The sequence below is a fragment of the Peromyscus maniculatus genome, chromosome 1 (genome assembly GCF_049852395.1).
Source record: "Peromyscus maniculatus bairdii isolate BWxNUB_F1_BW_parent chromosome 1, HU_Pman_BW_mat_3.1, whole genome shotgun sequence".
NCBI classification, from domain to species: Eukaryota; Metazoa; Chordata; class Mammalia; order Rodentia; family Cricetidae; genus Peromyscus; species Peromyscus maniculatus.
Window position 1 is genome coordinate 14,300,305 of NC_134852.1, and position 23,696 is coordinate 14,324,000.

At 47.1% G+C, this 23,696-nt stretch overlaps 3 protein-coding genes across 3 annotated transcripts in view; all 3 read left to right on the top strand.

Annotated features, from left to right (window-relative positions):
- The window catches only part of Galp (galanin like peptide), a 230,325-nt gene that overhangs the window by 85,192 nt on the left and 121,437 nt on the right, over positions 1-23,696 (top strand). The window lies entirely within an intron of this gene.
- Positions 5,987-12,405, top strand: LOC102915223 (zinc finger and SCAN domain-containing protein 5B-like). Its single transcript, XM_042269172.2, has 4 exons — positions 5,987-6,929; positions 7,646-7,822; positions 10,354-10,501; positions 10,944-12,405. Exons 1-4 carry the CDS (start codon positions 6,570-6,572, stop codon positions 11,612-11,614), a joined length of 1,356 nt encoding a protein of 451 aa, XP_042125106.2. The 5' UTR covers positions 5,987-6,569; the 3' UTR covers positions 11,615-12,405.
- Eddm13 (epididymal protein 13) overlaps positions 21,147-23,696 on the top strand; it is a 34,689-nt gene continuing 32,139 nt past the window's right edge. Inside the window, exon 1 of the mRNA XM_076570620.1 lies at positions 21,147-22,734. Within this exon, the coding sequence (XP_076426735.1) occupies positions 22,650-22,734 (85 nt within the window). The 5' untranslated portion in view covers positions 21,147-22,649. The remainder of the gene's footprint in view (positions 22,735-23,696) is intronic.

Here is a 23,696-nt window from a genome sequence, read left to right on the forward strand (position 1 = left end):
CACACACATGATGTCTTACAACCACCTGTAACTCCAGTTCTACTCGGAGATATTTGGGGAAAAAATTCATATGCATGAAATAAAGAAAAAAAATTTTGAAAGAGAGAGAAAGAGAGTGAGAGATTTATTTCTGGCCTTTGATTGTGACAGTGTGTAAAGGAGCATGCTGCAAACAATGACCTAAGTTGGATCCCCAGGACCCAATGGTGGAAGGAGAGAACCAGATCCTGAAAGCTGTCATGTGTCAGCATGAACATTTGGCACACCTTCCCTTACCCCATGGTACACTCAAAATAAAGTAAGAAAATAAAATGAAAACAAGTTTTTCTTTTTATATTTTTATGTTTTTCCAGAGCTGAGGACGGAACCCAAGGCCTTGTGCTTGCTAGGCAAGCGCTCTACCACTGAGCTAAATCCCCAACCCCATGAAATTTTTAAAATAAATATTTTTTTTTCAAAATAAACCATTTTAAGACACATTTACAGTAAAACAAAGCCACAGGGGAAAAACAAAACAAAAGGCAAGTGACTTAGTGTTCTACTGCTGAGAAAAGACTCCATAAGAAAGCATTGAACTGGGAGCTTGCTCACAATGTCAGAGGTTTAGTCCATTATCATGGCAGGAGCATGCAGACCTAGTCCATGACCTGAGAACTAGGTGTGCCTACTCATTTATTTTATATTATTAATTTTTCAACCTTTACTTTTTAATTGTTGACACAGGGCCTCTTCATGTTTGTTTTGTTTTGCTTTGACAGGGTTTCTCTGTGTAGCTCTGGCTATCCTAGAACTGGCACTGTAGACCAGGCTGGCCTTGAACTCACAGAGATCCTCCTGCCTCTGAATACAAGGTGCTGAGATTAAAGGCACGAGCCACCAGCACCCTGTTGAGACAGAATCTCTTTAGGCAGCCCTGGATACCTTGGAACTTGCTATGTAGAGCAGCCTGATCTGACCTTTGCAGAGATCCAGTCTTCTCTGCCTCCTGAGTGATGCTATCAAAGATGTGTGCCACCACACCTAAGTAATTTATCATTTGAAAATATTTTCATTAATGTTTTACAAATTGCACATATGCACACAACATATTTTGATCATATTCCTCTATTCCTCGCCCTATCATGTCCCAGATCTACTCTATTTTTTTTCTTTTTTCTTTATTTTTTTATTATCAACTTGATACAGTAAAAATTCTTATCCTAATAGTGAAATGTTTGATTTAGGCTTGCCCAGTAATTGAGTAAAACCAAAACTTATTTTAAGCCACAGTCATCCTAGGGTGCCCCCCTTCTGTATAACCTCCCAGGTTTTGTGGGTTGCAGTCTGATTGTTCTTTGCTTTATATCTAGTATCCACTTATGAGTGAGTACATACCATGTTTGTATATCTGAGTTTGGGTTACCTCACTCAGGATGATTTTTTCTAGTTCCATCCATTTGCCTGCAAAGTTCATGCTGTCATTGTTTTTCTCTGCTGAGTAGTACTCCATTGTGTATATGTGCCACATTTTCTTAATCCATTCTTCTGTTGACTCGCACCAGATCTACCCTATTATCTGTTTTTTTGTTGTTGTTGTTTTTGTTTTTGTTTTGTTTTTTTGGTTTTTCGAGACAGGGTTTCTCTGTGTAGCTTTGCACCTTTCCTGGAACTCACTTGGTAGCCCAGGCTGGCCTCGAACTCACAGAGATCCTCCTGCCTCTGCCTCCCGAGTGCTGGGATTAAAGGCATTTAGGCAGAACCTCACTATACTTGGCAAATGCTTTGCCACTGAGACACATCATTGAATGTCCCAGGATCTTATTCGTTTTTTTTTTTTTTTTTTTTTTTTTTTTTTTAAAGAAAGGGTCTTTTGTAGCACAAGCTGGCTCCAAACTGTCTTAAATTTGTGACCTTCCTCCCTGGGATTACATGTGTGTCACCACAGGCAGGTTTTTAGTTTGGTTTGGTTTGGTTTGGTTTGGTTGTTGTTGTATTGGCTTTTTTGAGACAGGGTTTCTCTGTGTCGTTTTGGTGCCTGTCCTGGATCTTGCTCTGTAGACCAGGCTGGCCTCGAACTCACAGAGATCCGCCTGGCTCTGCCTCCTGAGAGCTGGGATTAAAGGTGTGAGCCGCCGCCACCACCACTGCCCGGCCACACTGTTTTATCCAGCGTTAGGAACAGACAAGGCTAAGGCAAGCTCCCTGAAGTCTGAACTGCATCCCCAGCCAAGGCTAATAAAATTATTAATTGATTCATGTTTTAAGTTTGAGACATGATCTCACCCAATTTCCTAAGCTGCCTTATACTCACCCAGGAGGTCAGGCAAACCTTGACTTTATGATCCTCCTGCCTCATCCTCCTTACTATCTCCTATCACAGGCCTACAGGACCACGCCCGAGTAGTTTAATAAGTTCATCCCTTCCCTGTGGCAGCCCAGGGTTTACTTGTAATTTAATCTCAGGATGTCTGAAATGACATGTAAATGGTGTTCAAAGGCTCTAGCCAATCACTGAGAAGATTATCAACCGGAAGTCAGTCCCGTGGATTTGTATAAAAGCCATGATCCTAGAGCTCCCGGCACTTTCCAGAGAGATCTCCGAAGAGTCAAGGCTGCTGCAGGCACTAAGGCAGGAACCTGGAGGTAAGTGAACCCGGGAGGAAGTTGAGCTTAGCGAGGCTTTGTGTTCATATGCAGACAGAAATTGACTGCTGCAAGATTTATCTGGGCACTGAGTACCTGCAACTCCAATGTAGGGAGCTGAGGCAGGAGGATGCAATGCCGACTTCCCTGCTGTACAGGGCCACAAGGTGAGGCGTTCACGGCAAACCAACAGAAGGACCCCAGGTACCTAAACTCTTCCTATGTCCTTTGATGGACATCTGTCTTCCACTGTGTTCCGCTCCTGGTAATCACGATGCTGTTGCAGACTCCAAGGGCAGATTCACTTAGCTCGGGTCTGCATCCCTTCACCTTCTCTTTGCTGGGTCTAGCGGTTGGACTCTCTGCTGGAATTTGTTTATTTATTGATTTTCTTTTCAAATGGGGTCTAGTTCCAGATTGACCTGGAACTTTACCCTTCCACACCAGACGTCGGAGCTGAAAGCAGAGTTAGGCACCTTCAGGTCCAATATTCTTCTTCTTTTTTTTCTTCTTGTTTTTTGGAGACTTGGTTTCTCTGTGTAGCCCTGGCTGTCCTGGGACTCCCACTGTAGACCAAGCTGGCTTGGAACTCACTTAGATCCGCCTGCCTCTGCCTCCCCGAGTGCTGGGATTAAAGGCGCGCTCCACCACCGCTGGGCTTCAGCATTTATTCTTATTTGACAAAATTACACTAAGCCATGGAATGAGAACCTAAGATTCCCTTAGTGGAGGGGTAAGTGTACCTTTCGGGTAATACCAGCTCTCCGGAGTCAAGATAGCAAGGCCCAATCCAGACAGGGAAACAAGTGTCAAGCCAGCCCGGGCTACACAGCCCAACCCAGTGTCAAAGCAAATGAGAAAAACAAAACCTCCAAACTATCAGGGAACAAATTTAAATCAATAAGGAAAATAGTTCTCTGTTAACCGTTACAACTCCAGACATTTAAAAAAAGTATTAGATTTTTAATATTGCTGGGGGGTGGGGGGTAATGATGTTTGGTTTGGGTTTTTTTGTTGTTGTTTCGTTTCTTTGTTTGTTTTTTGAGGGGGGGGGTTGTGACAGGGTTTCTCTGTGTAGTTATGGCACCTGTCCTGGATCTCACTCTGTAGACCAGGCTGGCCTCGAACTCAGAGATCCAACTGCCTCTGCCTCCCGAGTGCTGGGATTAAAGGCGTGCACCACCACCGCCGGGCTTGTTTGTTTTTAATTTTATTTCTGCTGTGCTGAGGACATAACTTAAGGTCTCAAAGATGCCACGCAAGCACTCTACCAACTGAACTACATCTCCAACCTTGCATCTCATTTTGTTCTTGTCTCTCTGTCTCTGACAGGGACAGGGTCTTCCTATGTAGCCCAAGCTGGCCTAGAACTCAGACCTTTCAGTCTCTGCCTCCAGAGTACTGGGATTGTAGGCATATACACCATACTGCCCAGTCTGCAATTAACTGTGTTTTTATTTTTAAAGTATCTTTTTAATTATTAAAATAGAAAATTAGACCAGGTACTAGGCACACAGAGAAAGGCAGATCTCTGTGAGTTGGAGTCCAGCCTGAGCTCCACAGAGAGACCCTGTCTCAAGAACCATTTTGTGTGCTGTGGCCATAGCTCAGCAGTTAAGAGCATCCACTGCTCTTCTAGAGAACTCAGATTTCATTTCTAGTGCCCACAGAGACTTACAATTGCCCACAACTCCAAGGCCTCCAAGCACTTGGCACTAGGCACAAATATGGTCCACAGACAATCACATAAAACATCCAAACACATAAAATTTAAAGTTATTATTATTTTCTTCTTTTTTTTTCTTTTTTGGCCAAGCATAGTGGTGCACAACTTTAATCCCAGCACTATGGAGTCAGTTGCATGCAGATCTCTGAGTCCGAGGCCAATCTGGTCTTTACAGAGAACATGCTGGCTTCATCTTTCACAGATTCCAGACACCACATGTATTTTTCTTGTTTTTTGATTTGCTTTGATTTGTTTTGAGACAGGGTTTCTTGGTGTAGTTGTGGAGGTACTGGAACCTGATCTGTAGACCAGGCTGGCCTCAAACTCAGGCTGGCCTCAAACTCGGATTAAAGGTGTGTACCACTAACTCAGCTACAACTATTTTTTTCTTTCAACCTTTTGTACCAAATTTTCAAATGACCATTTAAGTTTATTTATTTAATAATTTTGTAAGGGTATTTAGTTTAGCTTCACTATATATCCTGGCTGATCTGTAAATCAGTGTGTAGACCATGCTGGCTCACAAAGCTCTGCCTGCCTCTGCCTCCTTGGGATTAAAGGTGTGGGTCACCACATCCAGCAGAAATTCTGTGAGTTTGTAAGTGTGTAAGCTGGGAACTGAACTCCTATCTGAAAGAGCAGCCAGGATTCCATACTTGCTAGTCCATGCCTTTGTTTAGATTGTCTATGGGGTTAGTGGACTATAAGCCACATTTTGGTGTATGTTGAGCTATGTTTTGTGCTACTTCATTCAAATGTTAAGTAACAAGGAAAAAAATAAGGCTTCCTTTTGTGCCATCAGGTCCTCTTATTTTAAAAATGCTTTTTGTTACTTGAAAACATTATAGATTAGTGCCCTCAAATACCGAGTGCCTTGTCATTTCCCCAAAATGACCCAATTCTGCTTCTTCTTGCTTTTTGGTTGGTTGGTTTTTTAGACATTGTCTCACACCTTAGCTCTGGCTGGTCATGGACTGACAGATCTGCCTGCCTCCACCTCCCAGATCCTGGGACTGCAGGTGTGGTGGCTCAAACCTTTAATCCCAGCACTTGGGAGGTAGAGGCAGGCAGAATCTCTAAGTCGGAGCCTCCCTGGTCAACAGAGCAAGTTCCAGGAGAGCCAGGTCTACACAGAGACCCTGTCTGGAAAAATAACAACAACAAAAAGAATACTGTTACTTCTGTGTGCAGATGGCAGAAATGATCCCATCTGTGCTCATTTGGAGATGAGATCAGGAACCATTGATTCTTTAAATACAGTATGTGTAGGAACATGGAGTTGAAAGACTAGGATGAGCTAATTTCTATATATTTGTTTTTGTGTTCTGAAACTGAATTTTGCTCTGAGGCCCAGGCTAGCTTCAAACAACCCTTCTTGTTTAGTGTTTCCAGTGATGGGATTATGGGTTAATCCGCACCATACCCATATGCTTTTGGTTTTTGAGACAGGGTTTCAGGGGTTGAGGATTTAGCTCAGTGGTAGAAACCTTGCCTAGCAAGCACAAGGCCCTGGGTTCAGTCCTCAGCTCCAGAAAAAATAAAAAGAGTCAGGATCTCTCTGTGTAGACCAGGATGTTCTCAAACTCAGAGATCTTCCTGCTTCTGCCTCTGGAGCATAGGGATTAAAGGTGTGGGCCATGTTCTTGGATTCTGAGAGTGAGTCTCTTATAGCCCTCATGTCTTTTAGACTGGGTACTTTATACATAATTGAGGGAGGTTTCAAAATTATGGCAAGCATCCGGCACCCACCTCTCCCATGGTTGTGACTACAGATGTTCCATCATACACAGCTGAACTAGAGTAATTGATTTTTTTTAAATTATCTTGGAGGATGGGGTAAGTGCCAGGTGTCACACATGGAGACCAGATGACAGCTTGTCAGAGCTGGTACTCTCCTTCCACTGTGTAGGTCCAGGAGATTTAGCTGGGGTCATTGGACTTGGCTGGAGACACCTGTACCCTGAGCCATCTCATAGATTCATAGAAAGGATTAATTTCTGCTTTACTAAACAATCCCATTGTGTTTCGGGGAGGCTATATTATAAGGAATGATGGCATTTACAAGGCAGCAGAGTTAAACTGATCTGGCTCCTTCTTGCCTCCCAGGCTTCTAGACCAACACCGAGCCCATCCCTGTGGCTAAAGGAGTAGGTCTGTTGAGACCGGAGTCATTTTATAGAATTCCAACTTGTCAGAGACCAAGGGAATATTCCCAGCAGACATGGCTATCAACACGACTGGAGACAGCCTCCCCTCAGAGCAGACACCATCACCTACATCCCAGGACTGGAATTCAGAAAAAGAAGACTACAGCCCTGAGGTCTGGCACTTGAAGTTCAGAGCTTTCAGCCCCTCAGAGCAGTCGGACCCCGTCCAGGATCTGAAGAGGATCTCTGAGCTGTGCTATCAGTGGCTGAGACCAGACCTGAATAGCAAGGAGGAGATCCTGGATCAGCTGGTGTTGGAGCAGTTCATGATCTCCATGCCTCCAGAACTGCAGGCCTTAGTGAAGGAGAGCGGAGTGAAGAGCTGCCAAGAGTTAGAGAAGATGCTGAGGGATGGCGGGAAACCTCAACATTGGGTAAGCAGGGCCTCAGATGTGGGCTGAGGGAAAGGACAGCCTTGGGCCTGTGGGGACCTGGAGGGAGAACCCCCTGAGGGTCCTGCCCTTAGTCAGTGGTTCCTAAGAGGAGAATTTTGCTCTGTGATAAATGGCAATGTCTGGGGACCTTTATGGGCTTGTGAATGTGGCCCAGATAATTGGCTTAGAAGCCAAGGAATTGTGCAATCAGAAACACTGTGAGCTAACAGGCTCATCTTGAGTCAGAGTGCACAAGCCTTGTTATTTTGGGTTTTTTTTATTTATATTTCCTTTTGTCTTTTTTTTTCCCCCAATATTGGTATCCTGCCCACAACAAGTGTCTGGTGCTCTTGTAGGCCACAAGAGGGCATCTGATCCCCTAGGAGCTGGAGATGCAGACAGTTCTGAGCCACCACCTTGTGGGTGCTGGGGATTGAACCTGATCCCTCTGGGAGAGCAGTCAGTGCTCTTAATCTCTGAACCATCTTTCCAGCCTCCACCTCACTCCTTGTTTTTCTTTGGCAGAGTTTAAAGTAGCCTACACTGGTCCTCAGTTCACTGTGTCCCTGAGTATGACCTTGTGGGCCAATCTTTGTCCAGGAAGACAGATTTGCAAATAAGTCAGGCTAGGCTGCTGAATCAGCCCAGGAACAGTGCTGTGGGAGGTACATCCAGGCTCTCACCCAGGGTCTCATCCTGTTCCCTTTCCTCCACAGTCCATAATCCATTCCCAAGGACAGTTATATCTCCTTCAGGATCCCATTGTTGAGAAGGCAGAAGCCAAGGAGGATCAAAACGATGCTGTGGATTTGTCCCAGGAGCCTCTCAACAGAGGCAAGCCCAACCCAGTGCTTTGGATCCCGTCAGAGACTGAAGAGCCATCCACCAGCCAGGTGAGTGTGTGACAGTATCTCTGGGGGGATTTGGGAGAAGAACTAGAAGACCAGAGTTTGAGAGATCTGGTTAGGGCTGGGGCTTGGCACACAGTGTAGACACGTGGCTTGACATTGTTGTGCAGAATGAAGGTCCACCTGGCCATCTGCATTCAAGCTGAGCACTGAGTATGGAGAAAGCCTCTCTGGTGACACTTGGGATCGATATCAACCCATGAGTATAGCAGAATATCGTTAGGCATGATTACATTGACATTTTCTTCTTCACTCATGTTGGCTGCAAGCTTCATGGGACTGACTAGGCCCTCTGCACATATGTGACAGTTATGTAGCTTGCTTTTCGTGTGCAGGGGGGCAGGGGCTGTCTCTGACTCTTTTACTGACATTTGGGAAGCTATTACTCCTAATGGGTTGCCTTGCCAGCCTAAATATATGGGGAGGTGCTTAGTCAAGGTGATATTGCATGCTTTGTCCATATCCATGGGAGGTCTCCCCTTTCTTAATAAAGGGGAGGAGGAGTCGGAGGAGTCGGGGGAGATAGGAGAGGAGGGAGGGAAAACTCTTGTGGAGATACAAATAGATAGATAGATAAATAAATAAATAAATAAATAAATACTTTTTAAAAGGAGAGGAGGAAGGAAGGATCAGGTAGGGTGGTGCAAGCCTTTTGTCCTAGCTCTGAGGAGGCAGTATCTGGCAGTATCTCTGAGTTCAAGGCCAGCAAAAGCTACATAGTGCGACCCTCTCTCCAACAATAAATGTGTGAGTCCATGATCAAAATAAAACTGATAAAACAGTGTTACCTGGACTCGAAGCCATTCAGAGGGCTAAGGTATCAGGTGTCAGGCTAGTCTGGGCTACACACCACTTTGATCAGGGACAGCCTGGGCAAATAGGCAAGATTTTAAACTGAAAATATTTTAAAGGGCCAACAAAGAGGGCAGAGGTAGAACACAGGCCTAGAATTAACCAGTGAGGAGAGGGGCCTGTGGCTCAGCCACAGAGTGCTTGCTGCACAAAGCCCTAGAACCATATACATGAGAAGAAACAAAGAAAAAACTGAGTGGGATAACCACGTCTGACTGGGTGTGAGCAAAGGAAGCCACAGTGACGGGAAGGAATGGGGTCCGTCCTCCTGCAGAGTCTCTCAGATCCAGAGTGAGGCCAGAAGTCGTCAGGAAAGTTTCTTTTCACTGTCCACTCTTCCCTTTACCTGTCCCAGACCCATAGCACTTCCCCAGTCCCCAAACTTCTGGTCCTATTAAAAATAATACTGTCAGGCTGGTGCACACCTTTAATCCCAGCACTCAGGAAGCAGAGGCAGGCGGATCTCTGTGTGTTCAAGGCCAGCCTGGGCTACCAAGTGAGTTCCAGGAAAGGCGCAAAGCTACACAGAGAAACCCTGTCTCTAAAATAATAATAATAATACCACCCCCGCCCCTAAATCCAGTTTGTAAGATCCATGTGGGTCCTGGGTGTGGAGACTCTCACCGAAGTAGGATCCACCTACCCAGGGACCAAAAAAACCACCTGTCCCTCCCCAAAGCCAGCCATGTGCATAGCTCCTTGGTTAGGGTGGGGACCCCTGATTGCCTCTCCCTCCATGCTGGAATATGTCTGGCTGGATACTGTGAAGGAGTCTGCAGGCATCTCCAGCTGTGTGAGCTCATGAATGCAGGGGTGTCCTTTCTGAAGCACTCTGCCCTGTTCTCGGCCTCCAAACTCTGCAACTTTGAATCTTAGTAGATCATATTATCTTTAGACAGTGTCTCTCTAAATAGCCCTGGATGACCCGGAACTGTGTAGACCAGGCTGGCCTCCAACTCAGACATCTGCTTCACAAGCCCTGGCATGGAAAATGTCCATGACCACACGGGCTGCTAAAAGTTTTAAGTGTGCAGTCACTGTCACTTGGGAGTCCACAATATGTAGCAGAGGAGACCCTACACATCAGAAATAATCATTCGACTCCCATTTATTTTAAAGTTATCCTATTTTATAGGATGGATATTTTGCTTGTGTGTATCTGACACCCCATGTGTGCCTGCTGCCTGCAGAAGTGAAAAGGTGTCAGACCCACCCCCCATCATCACCTGAGGAACTGGGGTTACTGATGGCTGTGAGCCTCCTTGTGGGTGCTGAGACTCAAACCCAGGTCCTCTGCAAGAGCAGCTGGTGTTCTTAACCTCTGAGCCATCCCTCCTCTAGCCTCATTAGCCCCAAATCTTAATAGCACCAAGGTTGAGAGGCATTTTGCTTGTAGAGTCGAGGGCAGAGAAGATCGTGCATAGAGAATTAAAATAGCAACCAATATGAGGTGCAGAGATGTGGTGGCTTCACATTCATGGCAGACTTACAAGTAAGAGGAGAGTATTGGTTTATGTGGGGTATGGGAGTAGGTCATGGAAGTGTGAACATTCCTACAACTGGGGGAGAAATTGAGTGGCCAGATGAAGTAGAGTCAGATGTCTATGTTCTACCTCTCCATTGAAGGAACATGCACCCATAATTTTTCTCTGTCCCCTGTCAAGACACAGGAAGTTTTGCTGGATACAGTTCCTGAGAGCAAAGAACAGGAGGACCCAAGACCCAAGCAGAGCCCGGGGAATGACTCGGTGCAGGAGAGGGATGAGGCCTCTGTGTTGACCCCTCAGGACCCTGAGCCCACACACGGTTCTGGTGAGTTCCAGGTGGGAACTGACTGGGGACTTACTGCTCCTTGCCCAGCACTCCCTTCCTGTGGGAGGAAGCTGAGCACCCACTCCCACCCCCTCTGTCACTAGCCTTCCAGAGCATTCTACAGGCTGAGCTCTCAGGGTTGAGATGTAGATGGGATGTCCCCAGCCAGCACCAGAGTTTAGATATAAAATCTGGTATGATCGCGATGATCTTTAACAAGTGTTGTGTGCCTCATTGAGGAAAGGCACTGATCCTGGAGCTGACTGCTTGTGATCCATCTCAGGACCCTCATGGTGACAGGAGAGAAAAAACCCAAATGTTGTCCTCTGACCTCCACATTCTTAGGATGCCACCTCCCTCCATAATCAAGTAAATAAATGCAATCCATTTTTGAGAGGGACTCTCAAGTTTTAAATGTAGTATGTGGACTTCATTCCATCAGATTCTGTCAGAGGAGAGGATGTGAAGATGCCCCAGGAAGATACAAATACAGATGCTGTCACACAATCCACCCATGTTCTGGAAAGAAGAGATTTAGCTGCACACACAGAACTTCAGAGTCTCTCTAGTTCCAATGGAGACAAGGTTCCCCCTTGTCAAGGAGGGGCCTCCTGTGTGGACAGGACAGAAGATGGGCAGCTAGGGCTTGCTACCCTACGACCTGTGGAGCCTGTTGATCATCTCGCCGGCCAGGCTAAGTTTGTGTGCAGTGAATGCAAGAAGAGCTTCCTGTACAGGTCTCAGTTCATCATCCACCAGAGGTCACACACAGGAGAGAGACCCTTTGAGTGCAGCGTGTGCAAAAAGAGGTTTGTGCAATCCTCAGACCTTCGGGTCCACAATCGCATCCACAGGGGTGAAAAGCCTTACGTGTGCAGTATCTGCAGCAGGAGGTTTTCCCACAAGTCCACCCTTCGGGTTCACCTTAGGATCCACACAAAGGAGAAGCCTTATGAGTGTGAGCACTGTGGAAAATGCTTCAACCACAAAGGCAACCTCAGTGTCCATCTGGGAACCCACAGCGACTCAAGACCTTACAGTTGTAAGGAGTGTGACAAGGCCTTCAGACAGCAGAGGACTCTGAAACGACACATGAAAATCCATTCAAGATAGGCATCCTTTGCTAGATGTGGAACAAGGATGACTGGACTGCTACTCACATCACCAGTGAGGCTACCTGGAAAACAGGACCCCAAGAAAGACACGGAGAAATGGATGAGATCTACATGAACAGCCTGGACATGAGTGGGAGCAATGAAGGGCAAGGGTCGAGGGAAAGAGAGCGGGAGATCCTAGCTGGATCAAGAAAAGAGAGGGAGAACAAGGAATAGGAGACCATGGTAAATGAAGACCACATGAGAAAAGGAAGAAACAAAGAGCTAAAGAGGCCCACAGAAATCCACAAAGATACCCCCACAAAAGACTGCTGGCAATGGCCGAGAGACAGCCGGGACTGACCTACTCTGGTGATGGGATGGCCAAACACCCTAATAGTTGTGCCACAAACCCCATCCAAGGACTGAGGAATCTGGATGCAGAGATCCATGGCTAGGCCCCTGGTGGAGCACTGGGAGTCTAATTAGTGAGAAAGAGGAGGGTCTATATCAGCGAGAATTGTTGAAACCAAGGTTGGATAAAGCACAGGGACAAATAACCAAATGAATGGAAGCACAGGATCTATGAACCAAAGGCTGAGGCGCCCCCAACTGGATCAGGCCCTCTGAATAGGTGAGACAGTCATGTGGCTTGATCTGTTTGGGAGGCATCTAGGCAGTGGTACCAGGTCCTGGGCTCGTTGCATGAGTTAGCTGTTTGAAACCTGGGACTTATGCAGGGACCCTTGGCTCAATCTGGGAGGAGGGGAGTGGACCTGCCTGGACTGAGTCTACCAGGTCAATCTCAGTCCTCGGGGGAGACCTTGATCTGGAGGAGGTGGGAATGTGGGGTGGGCTGGGGGGAAGGGGAGGGGGGCAGGAAGGGAAAGAACAAGGGAATCTGTGGCTATTATGTAGAACTGAATAGTATTGTAAAATAAAAAAAAAATAAAGAAAAAAAAATATAGGCATCCTTGTGAGTCTGTATCCAGATTGAAGTCTTTTCCAAGAGAGACTGTTGCTAGGTTACCCTTGTTACATGGCAACAGCTTCGGAGCACTTAAAGTGATGTCTCATCTTTTGAAGGTCTGAGGACAATTGTGTTTCACTGTGCCCTACTGATGAGTGTGTGTGTTTGAGACAGGATCTCACTATGTGTCACTGGGTGTCCTGGAAACTCACTATGTAGCCCAGGCTAGCTTGAAACACAAGAGAGGACTGGGCTATGTAGACCAGATTGGCCATGAACTTATGATTGGACTCATACCTCTGCAAAGAGTGTTGAGATGCCCCTCCTTGGCAGGTTTTTGTTATATTTGTTTTTACTTGGTGCTGTAATTCTCAAGTTGTCAACATTGCATCACAAAATGGGAGTGATGTTTTTCTCCTCATAACACTGTAAAATGTGATTTTCCAATGAATTTCTTGGTATCTGTCCAAGGACAAGACTTTTATAGTTGTGTTTATGTCCCCATTATCACTATTCTTATTGTTGTTGTTATTCATTTTTATTTTGGTTTTTGGAAACAGGGTTTCTCTCTGTAATGTTGGTGCCTGTCCTGGATCTTGTTCTGTAGACCAGGCTGGCCTCGAACTCACAGAGTCCTTCCTGGCTCTGCCTCCCAAGTGCTGGGATTAAAGGCTTGAGCCACCACTGACAGACCTTCCTTTTTTTTTTTCTTTTTGAGATAGGGTTTTGATATGTAGCATTGACTGACTTGGAACGATACTGCTCAGGATGGTGATGGGCCAGTCTCCTGCCTCTGTCTTCAGAGTTCTGGGATTACTGGCTTGCACATCAAATCCACCATGTGGAGCTCAAAAAACTTTTTTTTTTATTAATAAGGGTTTTTATTTTTATTTATTTATTTTTAATTTTTTTGCTTTTGCTTTTTTTTTAAATTATTTTACAACACCATTCAGTTCAACATAATAGCCACAGATTCCCCTGTTCTCCCCCTCCTCCAGATCAAGGTCTCCCCCGAGGACCGGGGTCGACCTGGTAGACTCAGTCCAGGCAGGTCCATTCCCCCCGTCCCAGCCAAGCCAAGTGTCCCTGCATAAGTCCCAGGATTCAAACAGCCAACTCAGACATCCACGGCTAGGCCCCTGATGGAGTGCTGGGAGTCTAATTAGTGAGAAAGAAGAGGGTTTATATGAGCGAGAATTGTTGAAGCCAAGGTTGGATAAAGCACCGGGACAAATAACCAAATGAATGGAAGCACAGGATCTATGAACCAAAGGCTGAGGGGCCCCCAACTGGATCAGGCCCCCTGAATGCGTGAGACAGTCATTTGGCTTGATCTGTTTGGGAGGCAGCTGTGCATTGGTGCCGGGTCCTGGGCTCAAAAAACTTTTTGAGGCAGAATCTCTCCTTGTTTTCCAGGCTAACCTTGAAATCACTGCCATCCTCCTGCTCGGCATCTGGAGTTGTGGGATTACAGATTTGAGCCAGGGCATCCAGCATAAATTTAAAGTTTTGTCTCTTTATGTTTTAAGTGAGCATGTGTCATTGTTACGGAAAATGTCCAGCAGGTGGAAGCAAAGGCCCTTTTCTGACCTGTGGGGCAGGCTGGTTCAGCTTTGACGAGGTAATGCTGCAACCGTTCCATGATTCAAACAAAGGAATGCTTTTCTTCTTAGTGTCTTTAAATGTCTTGTATTATGTGCCTTGTGCACTGTGCGTGTGCCTGTGGTGGTCAGAATAAGGCATCAGCTCTCCTGCAGCTGCTGTCATAGGTAGTTGTGAGCCATCATGTGGGCGCTGGGAATGCAGCCTTGATCCTCTGAGAGAGCTGGGAGTGCTCTTAAGCCCCGAGCCCACTCTCCAGCCCGAGGGAATGCATTCTAGCCGGTAAAACAAGAAGAGCCACATCTATTTGAAGTCACGTAGAGTTTTTTGCATGCAGTGGGAAGCTAAACTTGCCTACCATTCCCATCTCCCCAAATTTGTTTTTTAAAGATTTATTTAAACAACAACAATAAACTAATGTTGCAGGGGCAACGGCTGTGCACACCTTAATCCTGGCTCTTGTAGGCAGAGGCAGGTGGATCTCCGAGTTGGAGGCCAGCCTGGTCTACAGATTGAGTTCCAGGACAGCCAGGGCGACACAGAGAAAGCCTGTTTTGGGGAAAAATAAAGATTTATTTTAAATTAAGTATGTGTGTATAGGCCAGAAGAGGATAAACACCCGTTCCCGGAAACTCGAGTTAGAGGAGGTTGTGAGCTGCCCAGTGTGGGTGCCGGGAGCCGAACTCAGGTTTTCTCAAGATCACTATCCCCTAACCACATCTCCAGGTCCCCAGGTTCTAACTGCATTTATTTCTTTCTCGTCTGGAGGTCGGTGAATATGTGTCCTGATGCCCATGTGGTGGTCAGAGGACAAGCTGTGGAGATCAGTTCTCTTTCCACCTTGGCACAGCCTGGGATAGAACTCCGGTCACTGGGCTTGCTGGTGCCTTCGCCTTCCGAATGGTCTCCCTGTCTCAGATTTGCCGTGGTTTGTAAATCTCATCGTGAGTTATTTTGTTCTCACGACCATGAAATAGATGAGGTTGTTATTAGTAGGTAAGGATCTCTTGCTTGGATCATAGCTTGTCTTTGTTATGCCAGGATTTATTTATTTTTTTATTTTAATTTTTTTTTATTGTCAGTACTGAAGATCAATCCTGGGGCCTCCAGCACCTTAGGCAAGTGCTCTGCCATTGAGTCACACCTCCAGCCTCTCACTGGATTCTGAACAAGCATACTCCTGCTGAGTCACATTTTTTTTTTTAATTTTGGGTCAGGGTCCTGGAACTCATTATAGTCCAGGCTGGTCTTGAACTTGCGATCTTCATGCCTCAGTCTCCTTAGTAGCTAGGATTACAGACCTGTGACATCGGGCATAGCTGGTTTTTCTTTTTTTTAATTGTTTAAAATTAATTAATTTATTTTTCTATTACCAGCTTGATACAGTATGTATTCTTATCTTAATAGTGAGATGTTTCATTGAGGTTTGCTCAGTAATTGAGTAAAACCAAAATTTATTATAAGCCACAGTCGTCCTAGGGACCTCCATGCTATATATGTAGCCTCCATGGTTCTATGGGTTATGGTCTGATTGTTCTTTATTTTATATCTAGAATCCACTTATGAGTGAGTACATACCATGACCGTCTTTCTGGGTTTGGGTTACCTCACTCAGGATGATTTTTTCTAGTTCCATCCATTTGCCTGCAAATTTCATGCTTCCATTGTTTTTCTCTGCATAGCTTGTTTTTCAATATTACATTTTTTTGAGACATGTTCTCATGTAGCCCGGGCTGGCATGAAATCCTCGTCACAGCTGAGGATTGATTTGAACTCCTAACCATTCTGCCCTTTCCTCCCAAGTGCTGCCATGCCTGGCTTATGCATTTTTTAAAAAAAAAAATATTTATTTTAAATGTGTATATGTGTGTGGTGGTTGGGGGGTCGGGGGACAGTGGGATGTGTGCAAGAGAGTATAGTGGCCCGGAGAGGCCAGAAAAGGATGTTGCATCTCCTGGAGCTGGAATTGCAAGCTACCATTGTGGGTGAATCCAGCTCAGGTGATCTGCAAGTGGAGTACATGCTCTTAAATACCGAGTCATCTCTCCAGCCCCTATTTTTCCTTTAATTTTTATTTATCGTTATGGGGGTTTTACCTGTAGTGCCCTTGAAAGGCCAGAAGAGGGCGCTGGATGCCCTGCAACTGGAGTTACAGACGTTTGTGAGCTGTGTGGTGGGTGCAGAGAATCGAACCCAGGTCCTCTGTAAGGAGAGCCAGTCATCTTCACCACCCTCTCTCCAGCCTTCATTTTTAACACCCAAAAATTTCTACAGTACACAATGTCGAGACAAGAGAAAGTCATACAGAGCAATCTACAGGGAGATCTGTGCTTTCTCATCCGTCTTAGTTTCCGTCATTGGAAACAAGAAAACTATTGGTACTAGAAGTTTTGTGTATCCGCTTATTTGTATGTGTCTATACCTTGTGCACATGCACCCACATGGAGGGCAGTGGATAACCCACCGGCATTGGCCTCTCTTACCATCCTTTGGGTCCTGGGGATGGAACTCAGGTTTCATCACGCTTGGGACCAAGTGCCCCATCTACCCACTGAGTCACCTGGGGGAGCCACCACTTGCATTTTAATTACAAAGTTTCTTGAGGAATATTTAGTGAGCAGGAAAAACAAAAAACCAGCAATCACACAACCAACATGTAAAATGGTGTCTCCAAGAATGCCAATTACTGAGGCTAAGTGTGCTCAGGAGCCCGCTGAGAGCACTCGTAGGGGACTGGGGATCAGACTTGTCCTGCCGGCGCAGAGGTAGCCACAGAGGATGGAGAAACGTCTGCAGTGGCGCCTGCCATCAGGCCAACAGCAGAAGACAGAACACAATGTCAAAACATCTCTGGTGCACGCTGGACAGCTGGCTAATTAATCCCCAGCACAGCGCGGCAACACTCACTAGCTATTTCAGAGTTTAGCTCTTGAATTGGTTCAAATTGCTTTATTCCCAAATCCTTCCGCCCAACTCAAGGCTATCTTTTTTTCCTCTTTGGTGCTTGTTTTTGTGTGTGCCAGCACAGGATGGGTGGAGTAAATTGGCCACGAAGATCCCATGGCGATAAGAGTTGTTGAGAGTCCCCGTGGGAGCCTGGGAGTGCCTAACACCACTTTTAATGAGTCCCGGGAGAGTGAAGTTCAATTCCTGCCAGCTGCGGTTTTAAATTAGCACCAGAAAGTTAACTCCGAGAACCCGGAAAACATCGTCAATTGCTGGCCCCCAAGGGCGGCCTGCCTTTACTCAGTGCTCATTAATTTAAAGTGATTTTTGCCTGTGTCTGATCTAAAGAGAGTACACATGTGTTCATCAAATACACCTGATAACACAGAGAAAGGACAATGGAGAATGTTTATATTGTCCCCGATCCCATTTTACTTACAGTTTTTTGTTTTGTTTTCTTTTTGCCATGCACAAGAGTCTGCATTCGCCACCCTGTCCATGTGAAAGTCAGAAAAGACCATTTTTCCGGGAGTCAGCTCTCTCTCTCTCTCTTCACCGTGTGGGTTCAGACTAGAGCTTCGGTTGCGGGTCTTGGCAGCAAATGCCTTTCCCTGCCGAGCCTCTCACTGGCCTACAGTTGCGCTGCGGTCTGTTTTGTTTTTAAACCAGGTCTCCTGTAGCTCAGGTTGGCCTCTAACTGGCTAAGTCACCAAGTCTGGCTTTGAACTCCTGATTCTGCTCCCTCCACCTTCCCAGTGCTGGGTTTACAGGCAGGCTCCACGCTTCCAGGTTCCAGTGACAAGTTTAATACTGATGGTGGCTTTTAAAGATTTTTGTGTGTATGCATAATTATCTACATTTGTGTGCATAAAAAATTTAGACACACGTAACAACTGTCCCTTAGGATCCAGGGGAAAGTAGTTCAAACATCTGCTTCTAAAAACCACAATCAATGGATGCTTAAATTCCTTATTTAAAAAAAAAGTGTCCCAATTTGCATATAATCTATGCATAATCTCATATTAAATCACCTCAAGGCCAGGTGGTGGTGGTGCACGCTTTATTCCCATTGCTGGGGGGCAGGGGAGAGGCAGGGGGATCTCTGTGAGTTCAAGGCAAGCCTGGTCTACACAGAGAGTTCTAGGACAGCTAGGGCTACACAGAGAAACTTTGTCTCGACAAACCAAAAAAAAAAAAAAAAAAAAAAAACACTTATAACAGCTGATGCATCGAAATTCTATGCAACTTAACTAGTACACTGTATTGTTGAAGAAGTGATGTGACAAGAAGTCTGCAACGTTCAACATGGATGTAACTCTCTTTGTGTGTGTGTGTGGGCGGGGGAGTGGTGATCTGCTCCACCCTATTCTTTTGAGGCAGGAGCTCTCCTTCGTCATGGTACTAGCTGGCAGCCAGCAAGCGCCAGCTAATGTTCTTTCTCTGTTCATCCCCGACAACGCTGGGGGTTACAGGCGGGCGTGACCATGCCCAGCTTCTTTGGAAGGCTCTGGAGACTTGAACTAAGGTTCTCACATTTGTATGTGCTCTTACCCAATGAGCCACCTCCCAGCCTTGGTGCATTTTTTTTTTCTTCTTCAAATATTTAACCATCTGAAGTTGGCTGAATCAGAGGATGTGGAATGCAGACGTGAAGAGCTGTCAAATGTGCATATATTACACACATGATATGAACATTTATATATATATATACATATATATATACACATACACACACACATATATATATATATATATATATATATATATATGAAATTCATTTTGTAGGCTAGCATACAGAGTAGTGAGTTTTTGTTTTGTTTTGTTTTGTTGTTTGCTTTTTCAAGACAGAGTTTCTCTGTGTAACAGCCCTGGCTGTCCTGGATCTCGCTCTGTAGACCAGGCTGGCCTTGAACTCACAGAGATCCTCCTGCCTCTGCCTCCCCGAGTGCTGGGATTAAAGGGGTGCGCCACCACCGGGTGGCCAGGGTAGTGAGTTTTATCATGGCCTCTTCGCACATATGTGTCATTATACTTGGTTCTCCCTTCTGCCGAAGGCAGGAAGTATAGGAGACAGTGTAGCCTAGGACACTAGTTTGTATTGCGCACACAGACGCCCCCTTGTGGCGGCTCAGCTCCTTCACTTGCACTTCCTATGCACAAACACGCGCCCACACACACACTAAGCAATGCGCCTAGCAGCCTCTTGAGTTCCTCATGCCACACGCGTGTATTAGGCTACTGTGCTCCTGTCTCTGAATATAAGCTTCCCTGGCCCCAGTAAGAAACAACCAGGAAGTGCGGGTCACTCTGAATGGACACTGCGCATGCATCCGTTGTCCTGTGATGCCGGTGCCCCGAGCAAGGCAAGGACAGGGGGTGTAGAGCAGAGTCAGACATCGCTGGAGAGATGGAAGGCACGAGTTTATGTTGGAGTCTCAGATGGCGACAAAAAAAACCAAGATTGGGGTGGGAAAGCCCCTAAAGCAGTGGTTCTCAACCCGTGGGCCGTGGCCCCCGGGGGGGGGGGCGGTCACACATCTGATATTTACATTATGATTCATGACAGAAAAATGACAGCTATGAAGTCTCAACGAAAATAATTTCATGGTTGGTGGGGGGGGTCACCACAATATGAGGAACTAACTGTATTAAAGGGTCGGGGCGTTAGGAAGGTTGAGAGCCGCTGCTTAAAGGGAGACTGGAGATGGAAAGGTGACCTGAGTGGGAGAGCTTGTCAGTGAAGGTGTCAGAGACAAGTGAGGACAAGGAGATACCCCAGTTTAAGGCTCAGGGTAGACCCCTCAGTCAGCAATAGAGGTCCTCTGCTCTGCTCTCCTCTGCTCTCCTGTCCTCTGCTCTCCTGTCCTCTGCTCTTCTCCCCTCCCCTCCTCTCCTCTCCTCTGTTCTCCCCCCTCTTTTCTTCTTTCTCTTCCCTCCTTTCCCCTCCCCTCCCGTCCCCTGTTTCTTTTCTTCTCTTCTTCTCCCCCCCTCTCCCTCTCCACTTCCTTTCTCTCCTCCTTTGGGACAGTTTCATGAACGCCCTGCTGGCTTGGAGAGGGCTTCATCAGCCCAGTGTTGCGAGTGCAGAGAGCGAATCAGGTGCGGGAAGGACTGAAGGGAGAGGTGGGGAGGGTCCCCGGGTTTGAACAGGGGCGAGGGGAACAGGAGCAGGAGACTGGAGGGGACTTTGGGGTGGTAGAATCCCAGGAGCAGACACTGCCTGGGGCTGGGAGAACAAAGCGGGTGGTAGAGACGAACCTGGGGGAGGACACAGAACGCTGGCTCACCAGGATGGGGCTTACAGTGTTCTGTCAGTGCGACACGGATCACTGATAGCAGAACCGAGGCGATGAAGGGCTTCCCCACCTCTGACACTGTCCCTTGCCTGACGTAACTGCCTGACCCGGACACAGAGACACAGCCCCAGGGAGGCTCTGGAAGTCCTTGGCAGCTGCCCAGAGTGCCCTCCTCGTCTGACCCCAGCGCTTGCATGGCTTGGGTCTCTCATCAACTCCACACAAACTTAGCGTCACCTGGGAAGAGGTCCCTTCCTTTGAGAAAACGCCTCCATCAGTAAGCAAGTCTATGGGGGCGGTTCTTGACTCGTGATTGACGTGAGAGGGAGCCGCCCACTGTGGGCGGTGCTACCCCCCAGGCAGATGGTGCTGGGTTGTAATGGTAAGGAGGCTGAGCAAACCACGCCACCACGGGGGAGTGAACCAGTAGGCATGTTTCTTCACGGTCTCTGCTTCAGTTCCCGGCCATAAGTTGCTGCCCCGACTTCCTTTAGACTTTTGATCTTCGACTGGAACCTGAACTCCAAATAAACCCTTTCCTCTTCAAGTTGTTCTTAGTCTGTTTTTATCACGGTCTGAAACAGGAAGCAAACTCAGCCAGTCCCATCCCAAGGCAGGAGCAGGGCGAGCACTTGAAGTCAGTCAGCCCTACCTTTTCCACCAGTAACATTCGGGACTCTTGGGACGCTCACGCGGCTTTCAGATAACTACCAAGTTCCTTTTGTGGAGCAGGCGTGTGTTGACATTAGGGATGGTGTGAGAAAAGAGTCCTTGCCTTTGAGGACCTCCCAGGCTGGTGGGGATGACAAACACCCCTGCTGAGGTCTCTTTCGCTCCCTCCCTTCCTCCCCCACGGTTCTCACTACACAGGCCAGATCTGCCTGGAACTTGGGAACTTGTGATCCTCCTGCCTCAGCGCCCCCAGTAGTGAACTGGCACACTCAGCTCTGCAGGGGTTTTCATAGATGCTCACATCATCTCCCAGTCCATCTGAACTACACGTGTCCATTCTCCACCCAGAGAATGTCCTCGTTATTACTTTGCAGCCAGACTGCAAGAACCTGCCTTAAAAGCATACAAAAAGAGGAGCCCGGGAGAAGGTAAGGCAGATAAAGGCACTTGCTGCTAAGCCTAATAACCTGAGTTGGATCCCTGAAACCCACACAGTAGGAGACAACCAAATCTACCACGTTGTCTGATGACCTCCATCCACGTGCCCTTGTCTGAATGTGCACACACCCACAGCACCCCTCAAAACAAGCAAACAAACAAAAAAAAATGTAGAACAGGTATAGCTCAGATGATAGAATGCTTAGTGCTTGCCTGGGCTCGATCCCCGGAACCACATAAACTGGGTGTAGTGGTGACACTTACCATCCCAAACACTGGAGAATCAGGGGCAGACGCTTAAGGTCGTTTTCAGTGACACAGTGAATTCCAGGCTAGGTTGGGCTATGTGATGCCTTGCCTCAAAAAAAAAAAAAAAAAAAATGTTCTTGGTGTGGTAGCACGGGACTATAATTCCAAAAGTTGGGACACTGAGGCAGGAGGATCACCATGGATTCAAGTCTAGTCCGGAATACAAAATGAGATCCTGTCTCAAAACAACAATATACCCAGTAGGGGGCTGGAGAGATGGCTCCGTGGTTAAGAGCGCTGGCTGCTCTTCCAGAGGACCTGGGTTCGAGTCCCAGCACCCACATGGTGGTTCACAACCATCCTAACTCTGGTGCCAGAGAGCTGACACCCTCTTCTGGCCTCTGAGGGTCCTGAATGCATGTGATGTACAAACATATGTAGGTAAAACACCCACACTGAGCTAGGAGGGCAAACTTTATTTATTAACATACAAATAAAATATCACCACATTTCAGCACAAATGAAATACCATGGCAGCTGTTAAAAAAAATAAAAATAAAAATGCAAAAGTCACGGTTAGCTACAAATGTCACCAAACAAGATGTTACATTTGGGCCACAGGAAAACGAGCAAGTGGGTACAACATGTAATCATCATAGAGTGCTGCTTTGAGATAAATATCAGGTGCTAGTGGAGGGGGGGCAGTTGCTGGGCCAGCAGCTGGGGGTGTGGGCAACGGTCTCACCAGCTGACTGCCTCCGGGTAGCTGGAGGGCATGTATAGGCAGGGAATTTTGCCTTGAGAGCCCAGGAGAGCAGTGAGTGAGCAGAGTCCTCTTGAGCCTCGAAGGAGAAGGCCAGGCACCCTGCCCAGGCCCCACCATGTGCAGATTGGAGCCGTTTCTGAAGAGGTCCCTGGTGGTCCTCCTTTTCCTGGGCCTGACAGAGGCCTGCATTCCTCGTGAAGGTAAGGCTTCCAGCCACCCCTCACCTCTTCTCCGTGGCATCTTAGGATGGGGAGGCCACTGAGGCTGGATTCAGTAGCATTTCTGAGGTCTACCACAGGCTTCCGTGCTTTGGGCTTAGGCAGTTCCTTCTCTTTTCCCTTGGGGAGATGGCTGCAAGAGTCCTGGGTTGTTGGTCTTGCCCTTCAAGATACCGGTGGCTTCATGAGTTTCTAGTTTGTGGCCTTACCCTTGGAGGTACTAATGTCTACCCCTGGAGATGAGCATACTGTGTGGTTCTCATAAGTGACCTATTGCCACATGGGAGAGAGACCCACCTGTCTGTGTCGGTCAGCTTCTTGTCCTCATGTGCTCCTCGTTAGTCACAGACTCTCCTGGACGGCTTTGTGTCACTGCAGAGATGACATTTGTGTAGTGGAGTCACCAGCCCTCTAGCCAGAGTGTCAGAGATGCCGGTCCTTTACAGCGTAAAGACGCCAAAGGCTACACTGGCAAGACTCAAGCCCTGTCATGAACCGGCACTGTTTCCTCCACTACCAGATCGGCCATGCTTTCCAGTTTTAGTTTGTACTCGGTGCTGGGGACAGAGTTGGGGAGAGGTGGGCCTAACTCTGTCTCGATGTGATCCTCATGAGGAGCAGATAGCCACATCCCTACAGTAGGGAGCTATAGGTAAGACCATTCTGGAAGAGTGACGTTTGAGACGAGACTTCAACAGGAAGCAGGAGCTAGCCAGCTAAAGTGGTTACACGTTATTTCGGGCGGACGGAACCGCGCGTGCGGAAAGATGGTGAGCTCGAAGACGCCAAGTGCCTTCGAGGCTCTGAGAATAGTCAGCGTGGCAGAAAGATGGTGGGTAGAATGAGCATGGTGGGGGAGGGAAAGGTTCGAGCAAGAATAGAGAGAATGTGGGGACCAGAACATACAGGTTATGGGGTCATATGAGGCGTGTGGTTATGTCTTC